The following is a 23,370-nucleotide window of genomic DNA, read 5'->3' as shown; positions in this document are numbered from 1 at the left end:
TCTAGTTTCCTGGATGACCTCATCATGTTGAGCCAGTGTAGCACAACACACAGCTTGGTTGAGGGAGTTATACCACTGTAGGTGAGCAGTGCTGCCTAGAAGGTAGACAATGTTGCTTGCCAGAACAGTTTTCCATCTAAATGTTCCATCTCTGGGTTTTGTTTTGCTGGCCTGTCTCTCTATCAGCAGCAGAAGAGGGAACTGAGTCAGGGTGTCTGACTCAGACAGAGTGAATGACACTCTGAGAGAGAGGTTAAAACACCATCAGGACATCTGAAGCCTCATTGTGAAGCAATGTGAAAGGGGTAGAGTGATAGAGGTAAGAGAGAGGTACATACAGTATATAGAGGAGTAAGGCATGTCATGTTCAGACACACAGAGCTGTTACAGAGAGGTGAGGGGGCCAGTTTTTAACAGCGTGGCTATATTTACCCGCTCCTTCTCAGCTTTATGACAGAGCGCCACTCGTCTTTAGGTCTCCTGGAAGTTTATGGATCTTGTGTTGTTTGCTTAGCCCACTGAAGTTGTATTTACTAATGTGACTGGCCAGCATGGCGGAGTATGGTGTCCTCAGAGTGCCGGTCAGGAGCTACAGCCACTTCTCCTGCAAAAACTACAAATTGGTAAGAAACCAGAGAGTTAGGGGAAGGGTTAAGGTTTTTTGAGTTCATGGGTTACTAGGGTGTCTTGCATCAATCTTCGCTCAGGCATGCTGATGAAGAAGAATTTTACATTGCATTTTGAGATCTGACAGCATCCATGAAGTGAGCACACAGTAACACAGAGGAATCCAGTGAAATTAAAGTGAGAGACATCGTGACAGAGGTTCAGGGAGTTATGAGAGAAAGAGACTGAAGAGGAAGGGTCAGCTTGAAATAGAAACGTCAGGGATAGAGCAAGATCTTCAAGAGCCGACCAGGAATTATTTTAGAAGCCCCCTGACAGCGGCAGGAACAAATGAAGGAATGAATGAAAGCTTTCTGTCGGGATTTGGTTCTACCTCGTAAACCTCTGGATGTCCTAAACATGGTCAGTGGAAGAGGCCTTCATCTTAACTGGCTTTGTGCTTGACGTTCAAAGGTACATTTCCTTTGAAAAGATAGAAGAAAGCACTGTTATCAGAGCATGTCTTTTGTAGACTCAGCACTCGGTTCAGTGCCATTACCTGAATTATAATGGGAGCTGTTTCAGTTCTGGCTCACTATGAAAGCTTCTCGTGAGAGATAGCACTTTATAGCAGCTTTGGTCCTGCTGCGTTCTCTTTATAGTTCTTGCTCATATCTGTAGATTAGTTCATAATGGCGTGTTAAGTGCAGCGCTTTTTAGGTTGCTTACTGAACCCTGAATGTAATAAGGCTAATAGTCCTGAAGTTATCAACATAATTGTTTTGTGGAAAGCTGTGCAGCATCAACATATGTGAGAAATGTGATCTGAGGTGTTGTGTGTTACTATTGTCACGCTGTTTTTTTTATCACGCTTGAACCTCAAAGGAGAGACTAAATGTTCCTTATCAGGTTGAGAAAATTCACAAGCCCAGAGGATGAATTAAAAATGTATCACATCATCATCAAGCTAAAAATATAAGGCTTTATTGCTGCTGTCACGTGACAAATAAGTGGCTCCTGTTTTGTGATTTTCAAGAGTTTACTAAATGAAGAGTTTAAAGGTACAGTATGCAGGAATAATGTATAGACTCATGCAAATGTAATCCCTCTCAAGACTTACAGAGTGAAAGTAAATCAAAACATATCAACATGAACCTAAAAACTTCACCTAGCAGCAATGATGCAGGTGTTTGGTCAGCATCACTATGTGATTCGCAAGCAGGTTATCACTCAACATGTCTGTGTCAGTGCAAACATTATAGAGTGAAGCAGTGTGACACGCAAACATAGCATATGTGACCACAAGAAGTACAAAAGCACAGCTGCTTAGCTGCTCAGCCTCTGTCATGATATCTCGTGACATTTTCGAGACTTAGGCCTCTGCACCTGCAGCTGAGCCATCTGACCAAATCAAAAAACTCACTTTTCACTCTTCCCTCTTTGGAAAGTCCCCTTCACTTCAAGGGCAATCACCCAGTGTGATGCCCTGGCTGCCCTTACCGTCTCCCCACCCAGGCTGACCCAGAGCTGCGGGGATGGCCTGTGTGCGTCATGCCCATCTGTAGGCATCGCACACAAGCCCGGTGACTCAGCAGACCGGGGCAGCAGGGATGCTGGATGTGAGGCAGATTTGTGTGTTTGTATGAGAAAAAAAGTCACAGCTGTCCAACTGAGTGACTCATTGCTGCTTGTCACAGGCTTTGAAGAACTGACTCTATGTCATTTTTGAAGGCTTAAATAGGACTTTATTATGTGGACGTGCACATGGGTCCAGGCTGTCATACAATGCCTATTTGTGAATTAACAAGTCATGGTGGTTGTTTTCGGGTCTTTGTCGTGAATCCGAGTTCAGATGAAATGTCACAATGTCAATTTAGTTGACATAACTTCAGCCCACGTTATGGTCCATGTTAAAGGGGATGGGCTACTGTTGTAGCTTGTAGCTGTTATATTTTTGGATCTTTTGGATTCCACAACATGTTTGCTAGTCTTCCTGAGGTCCACACAAGTTAAAATATATATATATAAATGAATAAACAGCATTTTAGAAATCATGGCATGAATTAAACAAGACGGGGCAAATTTTAAATTGTGGTATTTACATTGATAATGCTGCACTGTTCAACAATTCAAAGAAGACTATGTATTTTTAAAGGACCTTAGTTCTACACTGGCCGTCATATATGTGAACAGACTTGTACGAAAGCTGAAAGTTAGCCGAGTAATCTCATTCAAAGTCAATACAAAGTTTGTAACTGTCCAAACATGTAGAGACTGCACTGTCAAAACCAGGAGGGATGCAACATGGACCCATATCTTGTCCATAACTGTGACAATTTCCCGAAGCACAAGGTCAATATAGGCCATGTATGACATTTTCCATAAGGCCCAGACAGTGTGAATGAGTCAGTGTCATGTTGCTTTCTCTGGTGGTGGGAATGTCCCTGACACTGGTACCAATTTACAGCTCCTAAAAAAGACCCTCAATCCCATGAGAAGAGGGTCGGATTAGTGGGAGTTTCTTTGAATAGAGGGATTTTCCCTCTTGGATGATTTGTCTGTTGAACATTGCACATCAGACTGGTTGGTATGGATCATTTAGTTGCGTACTATAGTTGAAGATTGGTATTGTATGTCCTGGTGCACTATAAGGATATTATCTGTCATTTTCCAGGAGTGAGGTCTGGTCAGCCTTTGATACTTTATGAGTTTTAATACTCAATGCGTCATTAGGTAGACTAAAACCATTGATGTTCAAGAGCCAACCCTACACAGAAATGGCCTGAAATTAAACCTCACTTTGCATAAACTGTCCTGTGAGGTAATAATGCTGACCACTTAGCCTGTATGTCGCCCTCTTATCCATTCAATGAATTCAATTTCTGATGCAATGACAAAATCAATTTATCAGTCATTTACAACCCTGGTGAGTTTTGATTAAAATTCTATTCAGTATGCAGAGTGATCTCCTCTGATGTGGAGACTGGGCTGTTCTGTTCTGTCTGATAGATATTGAGTCAGTATGGAGTCAATACTTCTCCTCACTAACCAGACAGCTTATTAAAATGTCTCCAAAATCCGATGCCTGCTTCTCATCAGCCCCCAACTCGCCTTCTGTCCTTCTGTATTTTCAAGCAATATTCAGATCATAGAAGCTACAATAAAGGAGTGGTAAGACACACATGATCCAGATTAATGCATTTACGATGTTTTTTTTTAAGTTTCATTATTAACATGGTCTTTGATTCACAGGCATCTGACTGATGTTGAAAAATTTGGTCTGTGGCTAGTTGGGCTATGTATCACCGGGGATGGCTCCATTATTAATGGTTACACGTAATTAATTCCTTGTGTTTACATTTTGCATCTGCATGCGAGGCTTTCTGATGCCCCCTTCAAGTTAAAAAATCAAGTTAAAATCAGGATAAAATATGTGTTTCTGACAGTTATATTTTTTAAAATAAAAAATGTTTTGGCCACTAGAGTCAGAAAAATTCAACATCAAACAGGCAACAGCCTTATAAGGTTGTTAAGGCTAGTTAGCTAGCTATTTACACATTTAGCAAATGCCGAGCAACACAGATATTCATATGGAGCAGGGTTGCTGTTCAACTTGTAAGTTAAGTATTTGCTCTATTTTAATCTCTTTCTCTCTCCTTAGCTACTAGATAGTCAACCACTAACTTATCTAGGTTAGCTAGTTGCTAATGTTACAGTATCGGTCTAGATCACAGTGCTAACGCCTGCACGTTTCCTCTTTCAAAACTGCATCCCTGAATACCTGGGATATCACATTCAAAGTTTGGACCTGATTTTTGCTTGAGAAGAAGACACCAGAGACACAGAATGTATTTTGAAAAGTTTTCAGCACTTTAAAGTAACCTGTTGTAACTTGCCCACTTCCCCCTCTTCTTTCCTCTCACAACCTGCCCCTGCCCCTTTGTTGTCCTCAGGCTGTTTGACCCCCCTGTGGTTTTCACCTCTGTGACTGACAGCTACCCATTTCACCTCAATTTTAATTACACTCCAACCCCTCAATTTACCTACCCGAAACTACTTCAAAGAAAGCTTAGACATGCACAAAAGCTCCTGAACACTGCACTTCCTTTTCTCTATGACCAGCTGAGAGTGTGAATTGAAAGGATAGAGCCTAATCCTGCTGCTTGAAGGCTTTTTTAGCTCAGTGTGTCACTCAGGAGTCAGATTATAACTGCGCATTTGTGTTTGGGTATGCAGCCTCTGTGATTTACGCGTCCTTCAGAGGCTCTTTGTGTTTAATGTGTGGTCGTGCACTCTCATAAACCTTTCGCATCTGAGCTTGTGCGTGAAGATGGCTGTATGTATGTGCGTGGGTGCGTGTGTTTGTGTGCCTTTGAAGTGCTCACACCTGTTGTAAGGCATCATGAGAGCAGTGATTCATCCGATGAGTGGCGTAGCAGAAAACCTCCAGGTCTGTTTACAGTTCAGATACAAAGAACCAAGGGTCACAACTGTGTCACATACCTCACCGTGCAAACTGGCTATGCATGTTTGACCTTAACAATGCTGTGCACCCATTCGGTACTAATACATCCACTTGAATTTCATTGTAGTAAGAGAAAAGCTGACATTCTCTGGAAAGTTTACATGCACATAAGAAACCAGGAGAAATTATGTTACACACATTCACAAAAATTATAGAGGCAACCTGCTATCTGCTCGCTATGGTAAAATGTGTGTAAGTGGTCAGTAATCAGATTTCCTGCCTACCCTCTACTTTACTTTGATCAGCCATAGCTAACTTTTTAAAAAATTATTGTAAGAGAGTGGAGAGTTTTTTCCCTTACAGTGAAAATATAACATCATTTTTAAAAAAGTTCAGTTGTGAAAACAGACATATTCAGAAAAATACATTTTCTGCCTTTAGATTTCATTATTTTGAATGTAAGGATGCATCACTATGAGTTTTATCTCTGATTTTATATTAATAATAATTTGTTTTATTCTGTGGGCGTAGACGATATGCCAAAAAATATCATATCACAATTTTTTTCAGGCATGATCACAGTCCACAATCTTATCATGATTCTTTCAACAGTATAACCAAATTAATTTCTCTATTTAAATAACTATAGATCTACAAGGTAACAAAAAATTATGTTATGCAACTAGGTCACTTACCTCTTTCCAGTTTTGGCCGTGTAACCTTTGTCTGCATGGTTGTACTGAATGCACTCATGGTTGGATCCTCTCACTGTTGGACTGTCTGCATACTGTTTTGGGTGCTTTCTTTTGAGGTGGTTACAAGGTTTGTTGTGTGGCCACCCAGCTTGAGAACCATATCTTTGCAAGCTTTGCAAATACACTGCAAATTTGTCTAATTTCTTGTAAAAACCATCTCATTACAATTAATAGAAGACACAGTCACCTAGAAAGCATTTGACTCATTACAAGCAACAAATACCTTGTATCTATTGATTTTTACTAATTTAACTAAGTGGCATTTTTTTTCAGTGTAATTGCTTTAAGTGTCAGTCTTAGAAAATCCAAATCAATTTCATATTACTGATAACAAATTCTTTTTAAAGACCAACTTCCTCCATGTTGTCATCCTTGCCACTACGTTACCAAATAAAAACGGAGAGTAGAAGAAATCCAAGACACTGCCTATTGTTTTCTTTTACTGGTCTTTCAGTGTGTCTCTATAGGAAAGGCGACTATTTAGGATTTGGCTGAGAAAAACAACTTTTAAAGCATATTTGAGCTGTGGCACTGCAACTGACCGTACATACATACCACTAATGATCTCTCTGTGAAGGCAGATCATGGAGACATTTTAATCATTAATGATCTAGTATCACTATATAGTTCACCCCTATTTGCAGCGATGCTTTCTCTTCATACACATGAGTATATGTAAAGAAGCTGGAAATCTGGTAACAGGAAATGATGCTGAAGAGATCAGAAAAGCCGACAGTAACCCGGTTACTTAAACATACTGATTGTCTTTCCTCTGTCATCTTTTTCACCACACTGGCATCACAGTTTTTGTGTTTGTGTGAAAACAAGAGTGAGACGTAGAGGGAGAGGTGTCTTTTTTTAGCCGAGCTGTCGCAGATCGCTGTGGGGGTGAAACTGCTCTGAAGTTACACTTGTTAAACAGACTTTCTGCTGTTTACAGACAAGCCTAGTGATGCTGCAAATCAAGATAATATCTTGAGTTACCAGATTCTCAAAAATAACTTCTTCTTTATTAGGAATAAAGTTATGTGCACCTTCTCTTCAACCTTTGTGTGCCCTTTTTATTTTACCAGAAATAGAAACTCACTTCTCTTGATGAGAGAGAGAGGGAGCAAAAGAGAAAGAGTTTGGCGACTAATTATGAAGGAAGCTATTCAGATTATTCAGATGCTTGCTCTGCCCCCCTCCTCTCCTCCCCCCAGGCAGTGAAGGGTCTTTTCTGTCCCCAGAGAGTGATGTCAGCATGGCCCATTGAAAACAGCCGCCGTGCGCTCTGAGATGAATGCCCTGGCTGAGCACAATGGCCCCAATTTGAATACCACGCGGATATATGCCAGATCGGAGCCCCAACAAAAGAAAGAGGGCTACTCCGCTCCCATTCAACCATGTTGTTATTTTATTAGAGTCGTAAATTTGCTTCAACCATTTATACCTTTTGTAGTTTTCAAGTGTTTATGGAGTTTGAAACACGTGGATGACCTGACGGGGGTTTGCCCCTATTTTGGACCGGATTTTATTTTTGTTGGCTCGTAACTGAACGCCGTGTTTGTGTCTGACCGCAGATCTACACGGACTGGGCCAACCACTACCTTGCCAAGTCAGGACACAAGCGTCTCATCAAGGACCTACAAACAGACGTCACAGACGGAGTGCTGCTGGCTGAGATCATCCAGGTCGTAGGTAAGGAAAACACACGTTTGATTACAAAATTCTGCAGAAGGAAGCCAGCTCTGATCATGTGGTTGCTGAAAAAATGTGAAACATGTCACTGGCTACTTTTAAAGATAGGACTGACCTTTACCAAACACACTGAGGCAACTTTTTACAAAAGAGGCACATCATCATCAAATTGCAGCCTTTACTTTTGCTTATTTTAAATCTGTTATCTGTTGAAATAATGTCAATTTCAGTATGAGTGATGCAAACAGTTCATTTAATCAAATAGATTTCTTCCATAGTGTACTGCTAGTCAGAAAGTCTGTCATAAGTCTTTCCTTTTTCAGGTTTGCTCTGTGACTCATAAGTGAACATGAAGAAGTTGGATGCTTATTTGCTCCCAAAACCTTCTTATGCCATTCAGAAACAATAAAAAAGTTGTGTGTGGTGAGATTACAACATCTTTATTATGAGTGGATTCTTTCATTCTTACTAAAGGTTAGTGAACAGAACAGAAAAAACACACAGCAGACAGGACACACATATGTGGTTAAACACAAAAAGGGTATATAAACTCAGGGTATATTTCATGATCAGGGTCATGATATAGAGCATTTTTTTAAGTAACCTGTAAAGTGTCTTCTACTAACATGTTAATTACAGTCCTTCTTTTTTTGGTCTGTAAAAATGAGTTAATCAAGTTTTCAGGACCATCTTATTTTCACATTTACCAACATGCATTTTACAGTTGATTTACTTCTGTCTCAGGACAGGAGTTAGACAGTACAGCGTGGGCTGCTCCTCTGTGTTTTTGACCCCTCACACTCGTCTGGGTTATCGTCAGTCTTGTCATTTCGTCTGGCCGTCCTCAGCCTGTCATTTCATCTGCCGGCAGCCCCGAGGCTGACGCTGGCTGACACCAGCTGACTAGTGACTCAGCATGTCACTGACTCTCTGCTTCCAGCTCACCCTCCTTGTGTCTGACCCAGATTTATACTTCCTTCTTCCGTACAGCTCCATCCTGCACAGAGAAGAGTCTCACTGTTCTCATACTGTAGCTGTTGCTTGTGATTCTGTTTTCAGTGTTAGAGCAGGCTTGCTGACGTCAAAGGACACTTAATATACTGTATGTAATTGCATCACATGTTTTAGGGCCTCCTCTTTTTATGCCATAACTTTCCACACTAGCTCCAGCTTCCTGCTATGATGTTGGCTGCTTAGGTTATTCAGATTTTTCCAGGGGTGTAGTCGCTTTAACTACAGAATCTTTCACTCCTGCACACCTGGATTTGGACTGTAGAGGAATACTTCTTTCACACTGGACAACAAACCCCAATAACATCTGGCTTTGACTTCAGTGGGAAAGGATGCAATCGGCGTTCTGACATTAAAACAACACAGACCAGAGTCATCCATTCACCTGCTCTGCCCTGCCTCTCTGCCTGCTGCTTCCTGTCCACTGGGAAAATGGCACCACACAATCCTTGGTGAAACTGGAGCAGGCTGCTGGTGTTAGAGCAGCCATACTGGGACAGGATGTGGCACCTGTTTAACTGTTTGATCAACTCACACTCAAGGTCAGGATTATGGAAAAGGAAAATCTGCAGATCAAAGTCATCTTTAACTCTCCTTCAGGCAACTGTGAGGACAATCTGTCCAGCAAATTCCTGTGTGATCTCTGACCTTTTAAGATACTTTTCACAGTCTTCAGCTCCCAGTTGGTGTCAGATTATTGTATATTTTATTTAGCATTCCTGTGTGGGTGTCACCGCAGTGAGCAATTTTTCAGGCGGCAAACAAACCACAATCATCAATAGTTGTGTTAAACCACTGACCATTAACACATTGGTAAGGCTATTCTAATAAGCATGGGATGCTATATGACATGTTTTTACTAATATATTCATCATGAGGATTTTTTTGTTACACATATGTGTTTATTAGAAGGCAGTGGATAGAAAACATAAAAGACACTGCATATTTATTCACCTTAAAGGAAGAACAGTATTTTCTCACCAGGTAGGTGGTGCGATATGTGGTCCTGAGGTGGAGCTGCACTGTGAGCCCCACCGAGCCTCCTGATGCAGGGGCTCATGCTGTTGGCACAGTTGTCAGCTGTGAGCTGACGACCGTGTCTCAGCTGCTGTGGGCTGGGCCTCTAATAGACGGGAGGAATCCTTGACACCACACACACACGCCCAGCACACATCTCGGTCGGGCCCCCAGCGGCCCCGTTCCCATTTGCTGTGGCCAGATAGTGTTTCATGTCTCCACGGGAGGGGAGATGAGGGGGGTCACAGTCACCGGCATGAACACCTCTGCTCGCCTCAGTCAGCCAGCAACTGTCTGGGACACACACACTGGATCTCCAGTGAAAATAAAAGAGAGGATTACTTTAACCAAACACGCCTGAAAAGAGTTTTCACTCTCTTCTTTTATCTCTCTGTCTCTGCCTCCTCTTTCTCTCTCTCCTCAGCCAATGAGAAGATTGATGATATCAATGGCTGTCCCAAGAGCCGTTCTCAGATGGTAAGTGACCTTCCATGTTTGTTTTGGCGGAATGCTGTGAAATGTACCTCTGTGTGTGTGTTTGTGAAGTAATACACCTCTTTGATGTCCCATCTCACCGACTCATGTGGCCCTCGCTGGGAGCTGCGGTCTATAAGCCGCTGGTTGTAGATGGTAATGGTTAGTCTATTTATTTTTACTTTTGTGGTCTTGCGGGCTGCCGTCCGTCAAACCTCTGGCCCAGACTTCTGGCAGCTGGCACTCAGTTGAAAGCATCACAGGCTTTGGTTTTGGGGCCAGTTTTGCCTCATCTTATTACACTTGCAAAGGAGTCAGCATTCCTCTCATCTCCAGGAGTGAAAGCAGGCAGGAAGCATCAGCGCTGACGACAAAGGAAATGTTTACAGCCGGTTATTATGACGGGATTTTTTCTAAAGTGACATTTAGCAGATACATAAGTGGGATTTCCTTTGTAATGCTGCTGCTGGTGATTTCAGTGTTTTCACAGTTTTGTGTTCTCTGTGGGAAATGAGGCAACGGTGCCGTGGGCAGGGCTGCCCTCAGCTGAATGTGAAGGGTCGTAAATTGGGCCAGTGTGCCAGCTGAGGGGGCTATTTTTGGCCACCAGCCAGACTACTGAAGCATCTCAAAGCACCAGAGAGAGAGGGATACACACCCATAGTTAACAACTGAGGAGGACGTGGAAGCACAGCTGATCCCTGAACCCCTCTTCTTCAACACCAGCATGGACCCATATTACTATACGTCCTGTTTCTAGTGCTTTTTTAGTGTTTCTAGTTCCATGTTCAGCCGTATTTTACAATGTGGTGCTGATTTATCTTGGTGAGCTACAGAAAATCCATTACCTTCTTAGATATTAAAGCCCTAAAGTATATCAGTCAGGATTTTTATTAAACTCAATTCATCATCACTGAAAATAGAGCAGAGGTCTGTATCACACATCAAGCACAATGTAGTGTGGCTCTGTGTGAGTTACCTGGCTTCACTCAACATTGTTCATCTTGGATAAATGGTATAACAAAGCTTGTTATCTTCTCAGCTACAAGAGAGTTCATGTGACAGTTGCTCATTACAAGCAACATTTTCAGAACCATGAGTGAAGTAGTTATTATGAAATGAGATTAACTCACATAAATGTGGTTATTGTGACAACAAACACTGATGTTCATGATAGCAGACATTCTGAATTAAGCCCAAAGCTAGCTGGCTACCCTACTGTAACTTTGTTTACAAATATTACAAATATCATTGTAAACAAACCTTTGACATCATCAGAAAACAGTTAGTCACTATTTACCGTTCCTTCATATTTAAATACCCTCTTAGTCAATTAAGGAGAGTTTGAAGGTTCCAGTCTTTATAATGTTGGGATCCTTTCCTTTACAGTTGGATTACAAGTGCCTTTAACTTATGAAGAGCCCTGTGAAAAAAGTTTAGGATCAATACAAGTTGATTAGTCTATATACAAGCAGATTGTAAACCCAAATCCATCGATCTCTATAGATTTTAAGTTGGCATTTTTCCTACTAATTTTCCTCATTTTGAATATTAATTTGCCATAGATGTTCCTCTTTGTCACTCCAGACATGTCTAACTCACACTTAAATATGGCTCACTTCCCTCTGTGCTTCCTGTCCCACTCACTATCAATTAGGCCTTTACCATTAGCGCTGATTACGCCCCCCTCAGACGCCTGTAATTGAGCGTTTTGCACTCTTTGCACTCAGTGATCTTGGCGTCTCTTCGTGGTTTTGTCTTGCTGTTATCAACATCCTGTGTAGCCTCTCTCGCATTCAGCTCTGCTGTCATCTGCAAACACAGCATGTCATTAAATGTCTTTAAGACATTAATGACAAGATGATATCCTACAATCTTGTCTTTTTTTAATGACAAGAAGATTGCAGGATATTTCTGAGACAAATAGCGTTGTTCCAAATATAAAAAAATGTCTGATTGTTTCCTTAATCTTCATAGATGGTGTGAGTGTGCCAGTCAAGAGGGAGACAAAAGTGTTTTTTTAGTGTGCATTCATGCAATGTGATATTGTTTATTGGATAATGGCTGTCAAGATCTGCTTTTATTTTGAATTGGATAAACTGAGATGTTGAGTATTTTTGGATAGCTGCATATAATCTCAGTAGGTTTGTCAGCTTTAAAGCAAAATCTGAAGCACTCAAGCAGTGCTAAGGGCAGGTGCAACCGCAGTCATTATGCAAATGTCTGCTTTGTGTGTTGTCGTGCTGTCAAAACAAACACACGCACAAACACACACAGGTCCTGAGAGTTTATTTGGCAGCTGGGTTGAAGGAGTAAGAGAGCCCACTTTTACTGCACTTTATTTCATTGCTTTCAAACCCCCAAAAGCTTCCAAAGCTGCTGCCAATTACCACCACTTAACTTGACCTCCGTTTCTAAACGAATAAACATGGAAATAAGCTCCATGAGCGGAATAAAACCCTGAACTCTCACCTCGCACTAACACTAGCTGATTAGCATGCTGGCTATCCGGGCCATAGCCAGAGTCTGTTTTTACAACTGTCACAGCCTCGTTAAACAGACCCCCATCATCGGGTCATTTCTTTGCCACCCAGTCAGGCTGTGTGTATGTGTGTGTGTGTTTGTTTGTGTGTGTGTCTGTGTGGGTGCAGCCCAGAGCGAGCCTGTTGATTTGACACCGAGCTGTTAAAACCACACAGGATTCCACGTACACAGAGACACACAAACAAACACGCTCGTTTTCCCGTCCAAACATCCCACGTTAGAAAGTAAAATTGAGTTAATTCCAGAAGCTGTGACTCTAAGAGCTGAGAAATTAATCGCCAGCCAAACATTTCATCATCCTCATTTCATTCAGTGCAATTAAAATCCTTAATTGGATTCATTTCCTTAACTTGCTTTTTACTTCAGATACTATGTGCCAACTTTTTTTTAGGTTAAGCAGAATTTGAAGGGAGTATTCAATTGGCAGAAAGTAGTTGAAATTTAAACTGCTGGCAGCACCAGGACACTTTCCCCAAAGAAATGTTGCTGATGATCTTTGGAAATTCAATATTGTAACAACTTAAAATCCTTTCACCGCCATTGTATGGGCATTGACAGACATCTCCAAACCTGGACTTATAAAGCAAACATTTTTTTTATTTTGTAATTTGGAAGAACTGAGCCTATGAATTACATATTGTAATCCTATGGCTCTTTAGCAGATGAGATTTTAGAGACTTTATACCTGCACAAACTGGCCACTTCATTAGGTACACTTGTACAATCGATGTTGTTTATCTAAATGTGTCACTGGTGATAGTTATATACTACGTCAGTCATCATTGTGAAGAGTTTGGTGTTCCCTAACCCTAACCCAAGGTACAATAAACATTGTTTAGTCATTCGTAAACCAGTTACCGTTTTTTATTACTCCCTTACGGCATTTCTTCTCATGTAGTTCCTTGTCTAACATGCTCAAATAAATGGATTAAATTACAGATGCCAGCTACTCCTACAGAACTTGGAAACGTTTTTCTTATTGTGCACCTGCAACCTACATGCACAACAATCTTAAGCGTACCTAATTTTTATCCTTTGGCGCATTTAATTCCTTAATCGTATTTTTTATGTCACATCCAGCTGTTCTTGCTTCAGTTGATTCATCTGTTTTACACTATAATTTCTTCATTTCAGAGTTTTAATTTTTTTTTACAAATGTGGCTCTTTTGAATTTTTAATCTAATATTGCTGTGTATTTTCTTGCTGTATAGAGTCTTTTGTCTCCAATGCAGCAGCTCTACCATGAATTCTGCCTTTACGAAGATAGTAATGTCCAATTTTGATTGACTCTGTCAGAGGGGTATTAATTCAATTAACTCAGTTTTTTATTATTGTGATCGTTGTTTGCAGGTTAGTTTGAACTGGGCTGCAATATATTGAGAGATTACAACTTTCAATATAATGCACTCCAGTACAATATCACCACCCACTATGGCCTCAATAATAGATATAAAGTACAGTTATTACCTTTCTGACAATATCAACAAAAACCGTGCAATTATAAGCTTCGTAAAAATAGAATTCATGGCAGAGCTGTTGTAATGGATTGCATTAGACAGGTGTGACAAATGAAGTGGCCAGTGAGTGCATATTTACCTTAAACATAACAGATAATCAGTTAATATTTATTAATTGAGCATTGCAGTGCTTTAGGCTGTATTTAGGAATATTCAGGAAGAAACAGAGTGATAGATTCTGGGTTTGCATTCATGAAAGGGTGTTTTGTCTCATTCATAAGCTTGTTCTTGGACACCATCTTGGGTTTAATTATTACCTTTATTCTTATTAGTTTGCTGGACTGCTTTATCCTCTGCAAACTGCATATTTTCTGCTGCTGCAAAAGAGAGAGTATAGGTAGAAACCAGCAGGACCAGGTGTTTAATGAGCTCGATAAAAGACAGAGTGAAGGATACATCAGCAGCTACAGAGGACTTCACTTAATGCCACTTCATGCCAGGCTCTTTGCTGATACTCTGTGATTGTGTGTTCATGTGTAAACTGGCCAGACAATAGAGCTTTTCTTTTTCACTCACCCTGTTTTACCTTCAGGTAGGTGTCACCTAAAACACACTTTTAACACACTTAACCTGAGTGCGCACAGTTACATGCGTCTCTGTGTGGTTTTGGTCAGAAGTCAAGACCACAGCTTCAGATTGTTGGTTTTCTGACACAGATGATTTTTAGTGATTTGTTGATGGTAATGCTTTACGCAGGTAAGCAGGACAAGACCCAAAAGATGTTGTATTAATGATTCAGCAGGCTGGTTAATATTTGATCAAAGGGAGCGGTACTTTCTCTGTGTGTGAGTGAAAGAGAAATCCCCAACTGTATCAGCTGGTCAGAAATCACCTGATAAGTAAGAAACAAGCGAGCGATCACATAAACTGTTTCTACGCAACCAACCAAACTTATGACAAAAAGCTTATGATACTGAGAGACCCTGACAGAAAGCTGATCGCATGATGCACAGCAAGACATTCACATTTGTTTGTCCACCCCTTAAGGACCCCATACGTTAGTCATCTGTTGCAGTAACAGTGTGTCTATTCATATTAGATATGATACACACATCATTATATAAGAGATTATTCCAGAAACCTCAACCTTGGAAAATGCGCCCTCCTTTGAATGTTAAGAAATTCACAAATGCCTTCTGCGCAAGCAAAGACAACCCAAAGCTGTTTTTCATCAACAAATTGAAGCAGATTTCCCTTAATTATTTATTCTTTACACAGTTCAGCAGGGAAATGTTGATGTAGCTGGAGGGAATTGTTGTTTTTTTATGAAAGGAGATGTCAGCCTGAGGATGATAAAATTTTAAATTATAAATCTTTTAAGGCAGTAACAGTAAGGAACATATTTAAACATGATACATTTAAAGAGAAAATACTTACTGTGAACGTGATTAATGTTATTACAGAAATAAAGAAACACAAGTTTAAAAAAAAACAGAATATGCTGCTTGAAGTTGATTTTGCATCATGATGTGAATCATAGCAGTAGGAGCATCATTTTTTTTTAAAATCTCATAAGCAGTGAAAACCAGTGCTTCTCTGAGGTGATGAAACCTCTGCATGCAATTTTCAGTCATTAGAGAGAAATAATTATTCAGCTAGAAGTCAAAGTTCAGCAGGTGAGCTGGTAGCTGTAATCTGTGAAACCTCCACGGAGAGTGAGTGTGTGGCAGATAGTGACACACAGTGAAACACACACATATACACTGACACAACACGTTGTCTCGCAACCATATAACGTGATCAGATTCCACAAGACCCAATAGTCAGAAAATAAAATGACAGAGCGCCTTCGGCAAGGAAGCTGTCGTCACACTACAGTCAGACTGATAGATCAGTTTGACACAAATGTGAAGGAGGTTACCCCCTGATCTGAGGAGAAAAACACTGAAACGCCTTCACTGTTGGGATTTTCACATACTTTATTAATTCATACATTTGTTCATCAATGCTTTTTTGGACGTTATTGCACCATTTAAAGAGTTCTTCTTACAAGTTGGGGCTTTTTTTTGTAGTTTTGCCCATTCAGCAAGTGGGATGGAGACGTTCCCTAAAAACAAGTAAGACCGGCCAAAAACACAAGCAGTCAGATGATCAGACAGGTTTTAAATAAACTTCCAGGTTAGTAATCATTAGCCAGACTGTCCTTTGTAGATATCATCACAGTTTACAAACCCACTTCCGGATCAACTTTGACCTTCCTTATCTACCAGTGCAATTAGGGATTGTTCGCGCCTTTTTGTGTGCTTACTTTCAGTTTTGCCTTTAGATAAAGGGGTTTAGATAATCTGGCTACACTGTTGACTTGTTTGCAATCTGCTAGTACAGTGCCACCGCAACGTGCAGAGATATACACAACCCCAAAAATACGACTCACGCTGTAACAAACCAGACATTATTTCAGAGTTTAAACTCTAATATTGAATAGTTGTAGTTTGAATTTATCAGTCAAGTTTATTTTTATAGCTCAACATCACAGTCATTTTATCTGTGGGTTTCACAGACCCACAGCCACAACAATCAGTGTGTTTTGACAAAAACAAGGTTCTGGGCAAAAAAAATACTTAGTTGTCCCTGTGTTACTTATGTTTTGATGTTCAAATTAAATACAGAAAATCATTGCTGAAGATATCTTTGGTTTAAAAATATCGGCTTCAGTATCAGTCTTCAAAAAGCTCCTATCAGTCCGATCCTGCTTCAGATACGTCTTGCTCACACGCACTCCCTCCCTCCCTCCCTCCCTTTAGTGCTCACTCTCTCGCTCTTCCGTCACACACACACATACACAACAATGCCGTCCGTCAGATGGGAAGGAGTGTTTGCTCAGAGGGCTGTTGGCTGGCCAGCCCCATGCTGCTGCCGGGAGCTGGAGCAGAGCAGGGAGGTGACAGTGGCCTGGGTGGAGGTGTGAGGTCAGGCAGAGCAATCACACTGCAGGAAGAGATCACACATCCAGGCAGGTAGGAGTTAACAGCCGTGACTTTCTTTAGAGGTATTTTGTTCAGATGATCAGTAGAGTTTGAGCTGAAGACGGACAAGAATATTCTCTTCAGTATTCTCTTTATTTGGTGGTCTTTTGATTGTGTATCTGCAAACTTTCTCATTTTACTTTTACTTGAGTATGTTTTGATTCACACATCAGCCAGTTGTAACACTAAGTTTGTGGAGAACAGAAGAGTGATGAACCTTAAGAGTTGACACAAAAAGCCCCAAATGACTTCTGCAGTCTTGCGGGAAATGGATACACCTTATATTTATCCTCAGTTTGTTGTTTGGTGGGGCAATTTTCTCATTCCTATTGATGATTTGGTAAATGTGACATCAATCTTCAGTAAGCCTGCAACTAAAAATAGTTGTAATTCTTATAATGTATACAGACATCACATGGCTATTTATGAATATCTTGTGAATTGGTCAATACTGAATTATTGACTTAAACACAATGATTAATGCATAATTCTGAATATTTTGTAATTTAATGAAAAGGGCACATCAGATATTAAGTGAACCCGAAGTGGCATTTACTAAAAGCTTATTTTATTTTAGCAACTGTTCAATAATCTAAATGTTTTATTTAAATTTATATTATATTAGATAGGGGAAGCAAGGATATGTTTGCATTTGAGAAGCTGTAAATGGCAAACTTTGTACAACACAACATCACCGCTTGTTTTCTGCTCATCAGGTTAAATCATAGATAATGTGATTTCCATTTAAAATATAGACTGGTTAAGATCTCAGGCTCTTTAGCTGATGGAAGATTGTTGCATTGAATTGTGTTCCCCCTGCTTGTCTGAGCTCTGGTCTCTGCAGGTTTTAAATAGCCAGAGGTTTCAGTATTTCTACCCCCTGAGAGGCGGGGCTTTGGGAGCATCTCAGCAGGACGGGCCTGGCATTTGTGATGGGGTATACCAATGAAGTATATTTCTGCAGGCTGCTGCTATTTAAACTTCAGCTGTACCAGGGAATTTGGGGCAGTAGGGGAGTGGTTCAGTCACTCAGATGAAGTGTAGGCTGGGGGTATTAATGAAAGTCTCTGGGTATGTTGGTGAGGTTTATTTTTAAGGAGCTTGTGGTATCCCGAAAGGGCCATAGTCGACATTCCTGCTGTCCCTAAGTTTTCTGCTGTATCACCTCAAAGGACAACATAAGTCAGCCCCTCTAACAGCTGTTTCTGGGGTCAGAGGTTACGGAAATGACAGCAGGGGCAGCACTGCTGCTTCAGCTCAGCCAGTGACCTGAAGTCCACCAGCTTCTTCACACACATGGCTCAGATAGAGATTAAGAGTTTAAATTAGAAGAAGAATATATAGTTGTAAACAAGTAGTAGATTGACGAATATCAATGTTGTACCATAGTGAAGGCAGATAGTTTTATCCCATAGAATAGATGTTGCAACAAGTAGTAATCAAACAAGTACTATTTAGATCTAGTTACTAATGATCTGGTAGTGGATGAACTTGTTATAAGTGACAGTTATAAGTGATCAGATGGAGGATGAAGAAATCTCATAAGTTAGGTACATATTTAGGAGGATACCGATATCACTAATATTGATACGGTGAATGGTGTAACTATACATTTTGTGGTAGTGGATAGAAGTATTATTATGAATATAATAGGAGCTGAAGCTAATAGTAATACAGCAGTGGATGCAACTCACAGCTATATGAAAAGTTTCCACTAACTAAATATGACATTCTAGTGGATGAAAATGAGATAAATGTACTTGTGGTTGTAACTAAAAAGAAGTATGGTTGTGGATGTTGGTAGCATTAAAGTAGTAGCCACAGTGGATTTAGTATTATCATTGAAGGTGGTAACTTTGGCTCAGTTGATTTACCTTTTATCTGCAGCCAGTGGACGTTCACATATTTCAACAGAGACGGATGTAAACGAGCTCTTACTTTAGCTTCTCACCTCACAGCCGGATACTTCCTAACAGGAGAACCACAGAGCGAGCTGTAGGTCAAGCTATATTTAGTCGGTGCATATTAAGTGTAATCATGTCATTAATCTTTAGTGAGCGGGACCCTCCCGGTTGCAGCCCACACCCGGTATCGTTTACAAAGGACACACTTCATATGTATTTTAGTTTAGAAACCACTTGGAGTATCACTGCTCTATATCTGCTCTCCCTTGGCTGTGAGATTAAATTTGAGCTGTTGTTCTTTCAACAAAGTGGGTTTGTTGTAAGTACATTTGGGCAGATTAGCCTCAATGTGTTATAAATCTACCCTCACTTGTCATAAATGTCATGCTAAAAGAGATTTATCACCTCTTTAACCTTTGTGCATACTGTAAAAAGCTTTTTAAAGTCATTTTCATAGTCAATTCTTGAGTTAATTGCCTCGCCTAGAGTGCCTTAATATAGTCTGTATGTCATATGAGAGCGCAGTGGCTGTGCCATATTGATATCTCTTGCGCTGTACCTGGTGTGTTTGCTCATCGAAAACAACAGTTGGTAAACTTTGATCGCTCAGTCATCTGCGGTGACGCTGCTTGATGATTTGTTTTATGTGGTTTACTTTGTGATTACGTGGGCCAGCCAGCAGGCTTGGTGTATAATGGGGTCACATGGGCTCTAAACAAAGCCTGTCTGCCTATCAAATCCTCTCGCTGTCCAGTGACAGCTCAGCAGTCTGCTCAGGTTGCCATGGCTGCTTTCATAGCAACTTAGTGGGTGTAGATGTTTTGATTCTCTGATGCTCTGCTGACGAAAGTCTGCTTGGTTTGAATCCTCTGTTGACTGCGGTATCATATGGCCAATTTTAATATCCCATAACATTTCTGTGTAGTTGGTTGTAGCTTGTTTGACGCATCTACTACTAATTCTGCGAACAACTGATGATACAACAGCATGGAAATTTTATATGGTTTTAAGTGAGACTCAATCTTTTTACAAAGCCTTGATTTTCCCGAACAAGAATCATCAATCCCCAAAAAATCACGGCTACTATCAGTCAATCAGCATTATTGTTTGTTATGTGCATTTTGATGCAGACCTGGATCTAGCTCCAGATTAAAGGCCTTAACAGATGTATGCATTAGGACTCTCTAAGATTACAAATACATGCGTACTGGCATGAAATTTGTATTTACTGCCAAAGACAGTCCAAAAAAACATAAACAGATTTAGTTTTCCATCATAGCAGTCAACTTTTCAGTGCTCCAACCATGTCAAATCAATGAATATTGAAGGCCATATGATCTGTAATGCCAACATCTTCAGCCTTGTCAGCACCTCTCTTCTAAAAAAAATTTTCTAACAAAAAAGTTTTGTACATTTTGTACAGCCAACTTTCCTTTCTAGATAGATTTGTAGATCTTCACTTCCAGTTTTTCAATCACACTCTCAGGAAAAGCGTGCAAAACACAGACCATCATGCTTCCTCGCATTATACAAATATGCAAATTCAAATGGAAATGTGCAGGGTGCAGTGTCTTACAGCTCTGTCTGTGTTTCTCTTGTCCAGATTGAGAACATCGATGCCTGCCTCAGTTTCCTGGCAGCAAAAGGAGTCAACATCCAGGGTCTGTCTTCAGAGGGTAAGTAACTCCCGCACTTCTGCTTTCACTGGAACAAGAGACGTCGACCTAACCTTTAGGCCAGGCCAACGAATGTCCTTTGTGCGAGCAACTTGATACATTGAGGCAATTTTACTGGCAAGCCCTTTTGCCCGGACACACTACATTAATGCCAGAAAGTACACATTAAAAAATGTAGACTCAATAGGGGCTGATTACACCATGTATAGAGCTAATGTACTATACAGCTCACAATAGAGCATTGTTTCAATGTAGCCAAACAAAGATTAATGTTTCATTACTTTATTTCACCATTTTTTTCACACAGGGAACCTAGAAACAATAATACCAATGGTTCTGTTACTACTAGTATTGTCTTTGGGCTGAACAGTGACAGTAATGTCACCTCATAGCTAGAAATCGGGTCAGTTCTCTATTCTGTATGGAGAACGTATTCTCTAAGTATTTACTCGTGACCTTCCTCTTGCAGTCCAGAAACATGCAAGTCAGATATATTGGAGAGCTGAAGCCAGCAGTGAAAAACCAATTACAACCAACATAAGTGTTTCAGGCTGCTGTTGAATACCAGTGTACTTGCTGCAACTGAAATCTGTTCACTTAATAGGGTCAGTGCCAAATGAAGGAGCTAACAAGTCACTTTATAGCTTGCATGTTATTGTAAATCCTGTGTCCTAAACAGGGCATCCTCAGATTTACTGCAGGGGGCTCACCAAATTATTTTCTGAGAATATTTTGCAAGTTTTATTTTTTCAAAATATGAAAATACACATACACTTGAATCCAACACATTATTAACAAAGATAAGTTTGTAAAATTAAACAAAAACAAAAAGACATTGACCATTGTCTACCCATTTCCATAACTAACTATATTTTATTGAAACATTTTGGCGAGTTACACCTGACATTAGCCATGCTACAACTGTTGCCTACTTGTTTATACAAGGCACTCTAGGCCACCCTACTTGCTATTGTAGCACCAGTTGAATATGCAACAGAATTTGATATAGTTTATGTAGATGGGGATCCCTGCTATGTCTCTCAATCAGCCAAGGGGTCCATGGCCTGTTCTAAGCTTAGTCTGTCTTTTAAGTAAACAGTTGTGTTTAAGGTGAATTTTGTTAGATATGACCAAAACATTAGTTTAAAACACTAAAAAAATGAACTAACATTAACAATGAAATGTCTACTGAATTAGCATGCTAATCAGCTAGCCCAAGCCTGGCCTGCCTCATAATACCACTTTTCTCGAGAGGCAATAGTCTGATAGTACAGCCTTTCGTAGCTCAGCTGGGAGATATATACCAGTGGCAAATTTGCTACATTCCCCAACTCTCATTAAACAAAATAAACTTACAGAATGTTGTAAGAATTTTTACCATGGTATAACAACAATATATCAAAACAGTAACAGAATTTCTCTTCAACTTTCATCCTCATATTTGCCATCATCTGTCATATTTTCCTCTTTACCTCATCTGCCTTTACCTTCTTAATATTCTACATTGTCTCCTCTCCTTAACCCACAGAGATCCGGAATGGTAATCTGAAAGCCATCCTCGGCCTCTTCTTCAGCTTGTCCCGCTACAAACAGCAGCAGCAGCAAGCTCAGCGACAGAACTCCCAGCCCACGCTTCCATCCGCTGCCCAGTCCAAGAGCACACACCCTCCCCTGAGCCAGCAGAGCAGCGCCCCGGCACAGCTCAGCCACTCTCCGCATGGGACTCCTGCTCTTACAGCCCAGAAAGCAGCACAGGCCGAGATGCAGTCCAGGTGAGGCTCATTGGCCCAACTGGAAACGTTGTAACCTTGTGTAACCTTGAAACTGGGTGAACGAGTTTGTCTGAAATCTTCACTTTCTCGCTGGTTCTGCTGTTCTAATCCATCATTTTGTCATTTCGATCTTCTTGTTCATACTTCCTGTCATTTGTAACCGTAAACCTGACCTCTCTGTCTCTGTCCTCTTCCATATATCTCTTCTCTTTTCTTCTCCTCCAGGGATGGGTCTCAGAGTAAACTACTCAAGTTTTCCCTTGGTCAGAAAAAGACCTCTAGGTCAGCTTATTCTGCCTTTCTGTTTTCTTGCTCCTTCCTCTCTTTCCTCCACCCCTAAACCACACCTCCTTTCCTGTCCCCACTCCAGGAAATAGGAAGGTAGAAATTGCCCCTAATCAAGGATAACATTATGTTTGTACTACAATGAGTTTCATGTTGTTTCTTTGTCTGTGATTAAGGGCAATCTCTACTACAAGCACTATCTAATATGCATGAGTGGTAGTGTTGAGTAGATAGTAACTAAAGCTCTGGGATCCATTTTCGGACGTCCCTGTCTGTCTGTCAGCGTGCCTCATTTGGCAGGCCTGCTAAATGGGCTGTGAAAGACCTTTAGATAACCCTTAAGTAAGTGTGTGCGTGCTTGTGTGTGTGTGTGGATTTGCTTGACGACCACATCCCCCATATAATGTGCCATTAATAATTAACGCAGAATGAATCTATGGCGGGAGTGCACATCTATAATATAACAATGTCTCACAACTAGCTTCCATGTGTGTTTGCTGTGATGCTTTCAAGTCTTTTTGCATTTACATTTGCCTCTTTTTTAGCATGCAGTGTGGTATTATGTAATGATGCACCTTGAAATTGGATTTAGGATGAGGTTTTGCATGCTGCCTATCCCAGATTCTGATTGCATTGCACCTGCCCCCATTTAAACCCTCCTCTCCAAAGCAATGCAACGGCCCCACCTTCTGGTTAGC

General features: G+C 40.6%; 1 protein-coding gene across 3 annotated transcripts in view; it reads left to right on the top strand.

The window, feature by feature from the left end:
- The first annotated feature begins 7,477 nt into the window (after positions 1–7,477).
- The window catches only part of nav2a (neuron navigator 2a), an 83,664-nt gene continuing 67,771 nt past the window's right edge, over positions 7,478–23,370 (top strand). For all 3 annotated transcript variants that reach the window (XM_073465091.1, XM_073465090.1, XM_073465089.1), the window contains exons 1-4: positions 7,478–7,506; positions 9,959–10,011; positions 20,543–20,615; positions 22,144–22,387. In XM_073465091.1, the coding sequence (XP_073321192.1) occupies positions 10,009–10,011; positions 20,543–20,615; positions 22,144–22,387 (320 nt within the window). In that variant the 5' untranslated portion in view covers positions 7,478–7,506; positions 9,959–10,008. The remainder of the gene's footprint in view (positions 7,507–9,958; positions 10,012–20,542; positions 20,616–22,143; positions 22,388–23,370) is intronic.

This window comes from Pagrus major, chromosome 4 (genome assembly GCF_040436345.1).
Source record: "Pagrus major chromosome 4, Pma_NU_1.0".
In the NCBI taxonomy this organism is placed as follows: Eukaryota; Metazoa; Chordata; class Actinopteri; order Spariformes; family Sparidae; genus Pagrus; species Pagrus major.
Note: the sequence above shows the minus strand (reverse complement) of the source record. Positions and strands in the feature narration are given on the sequence as shown.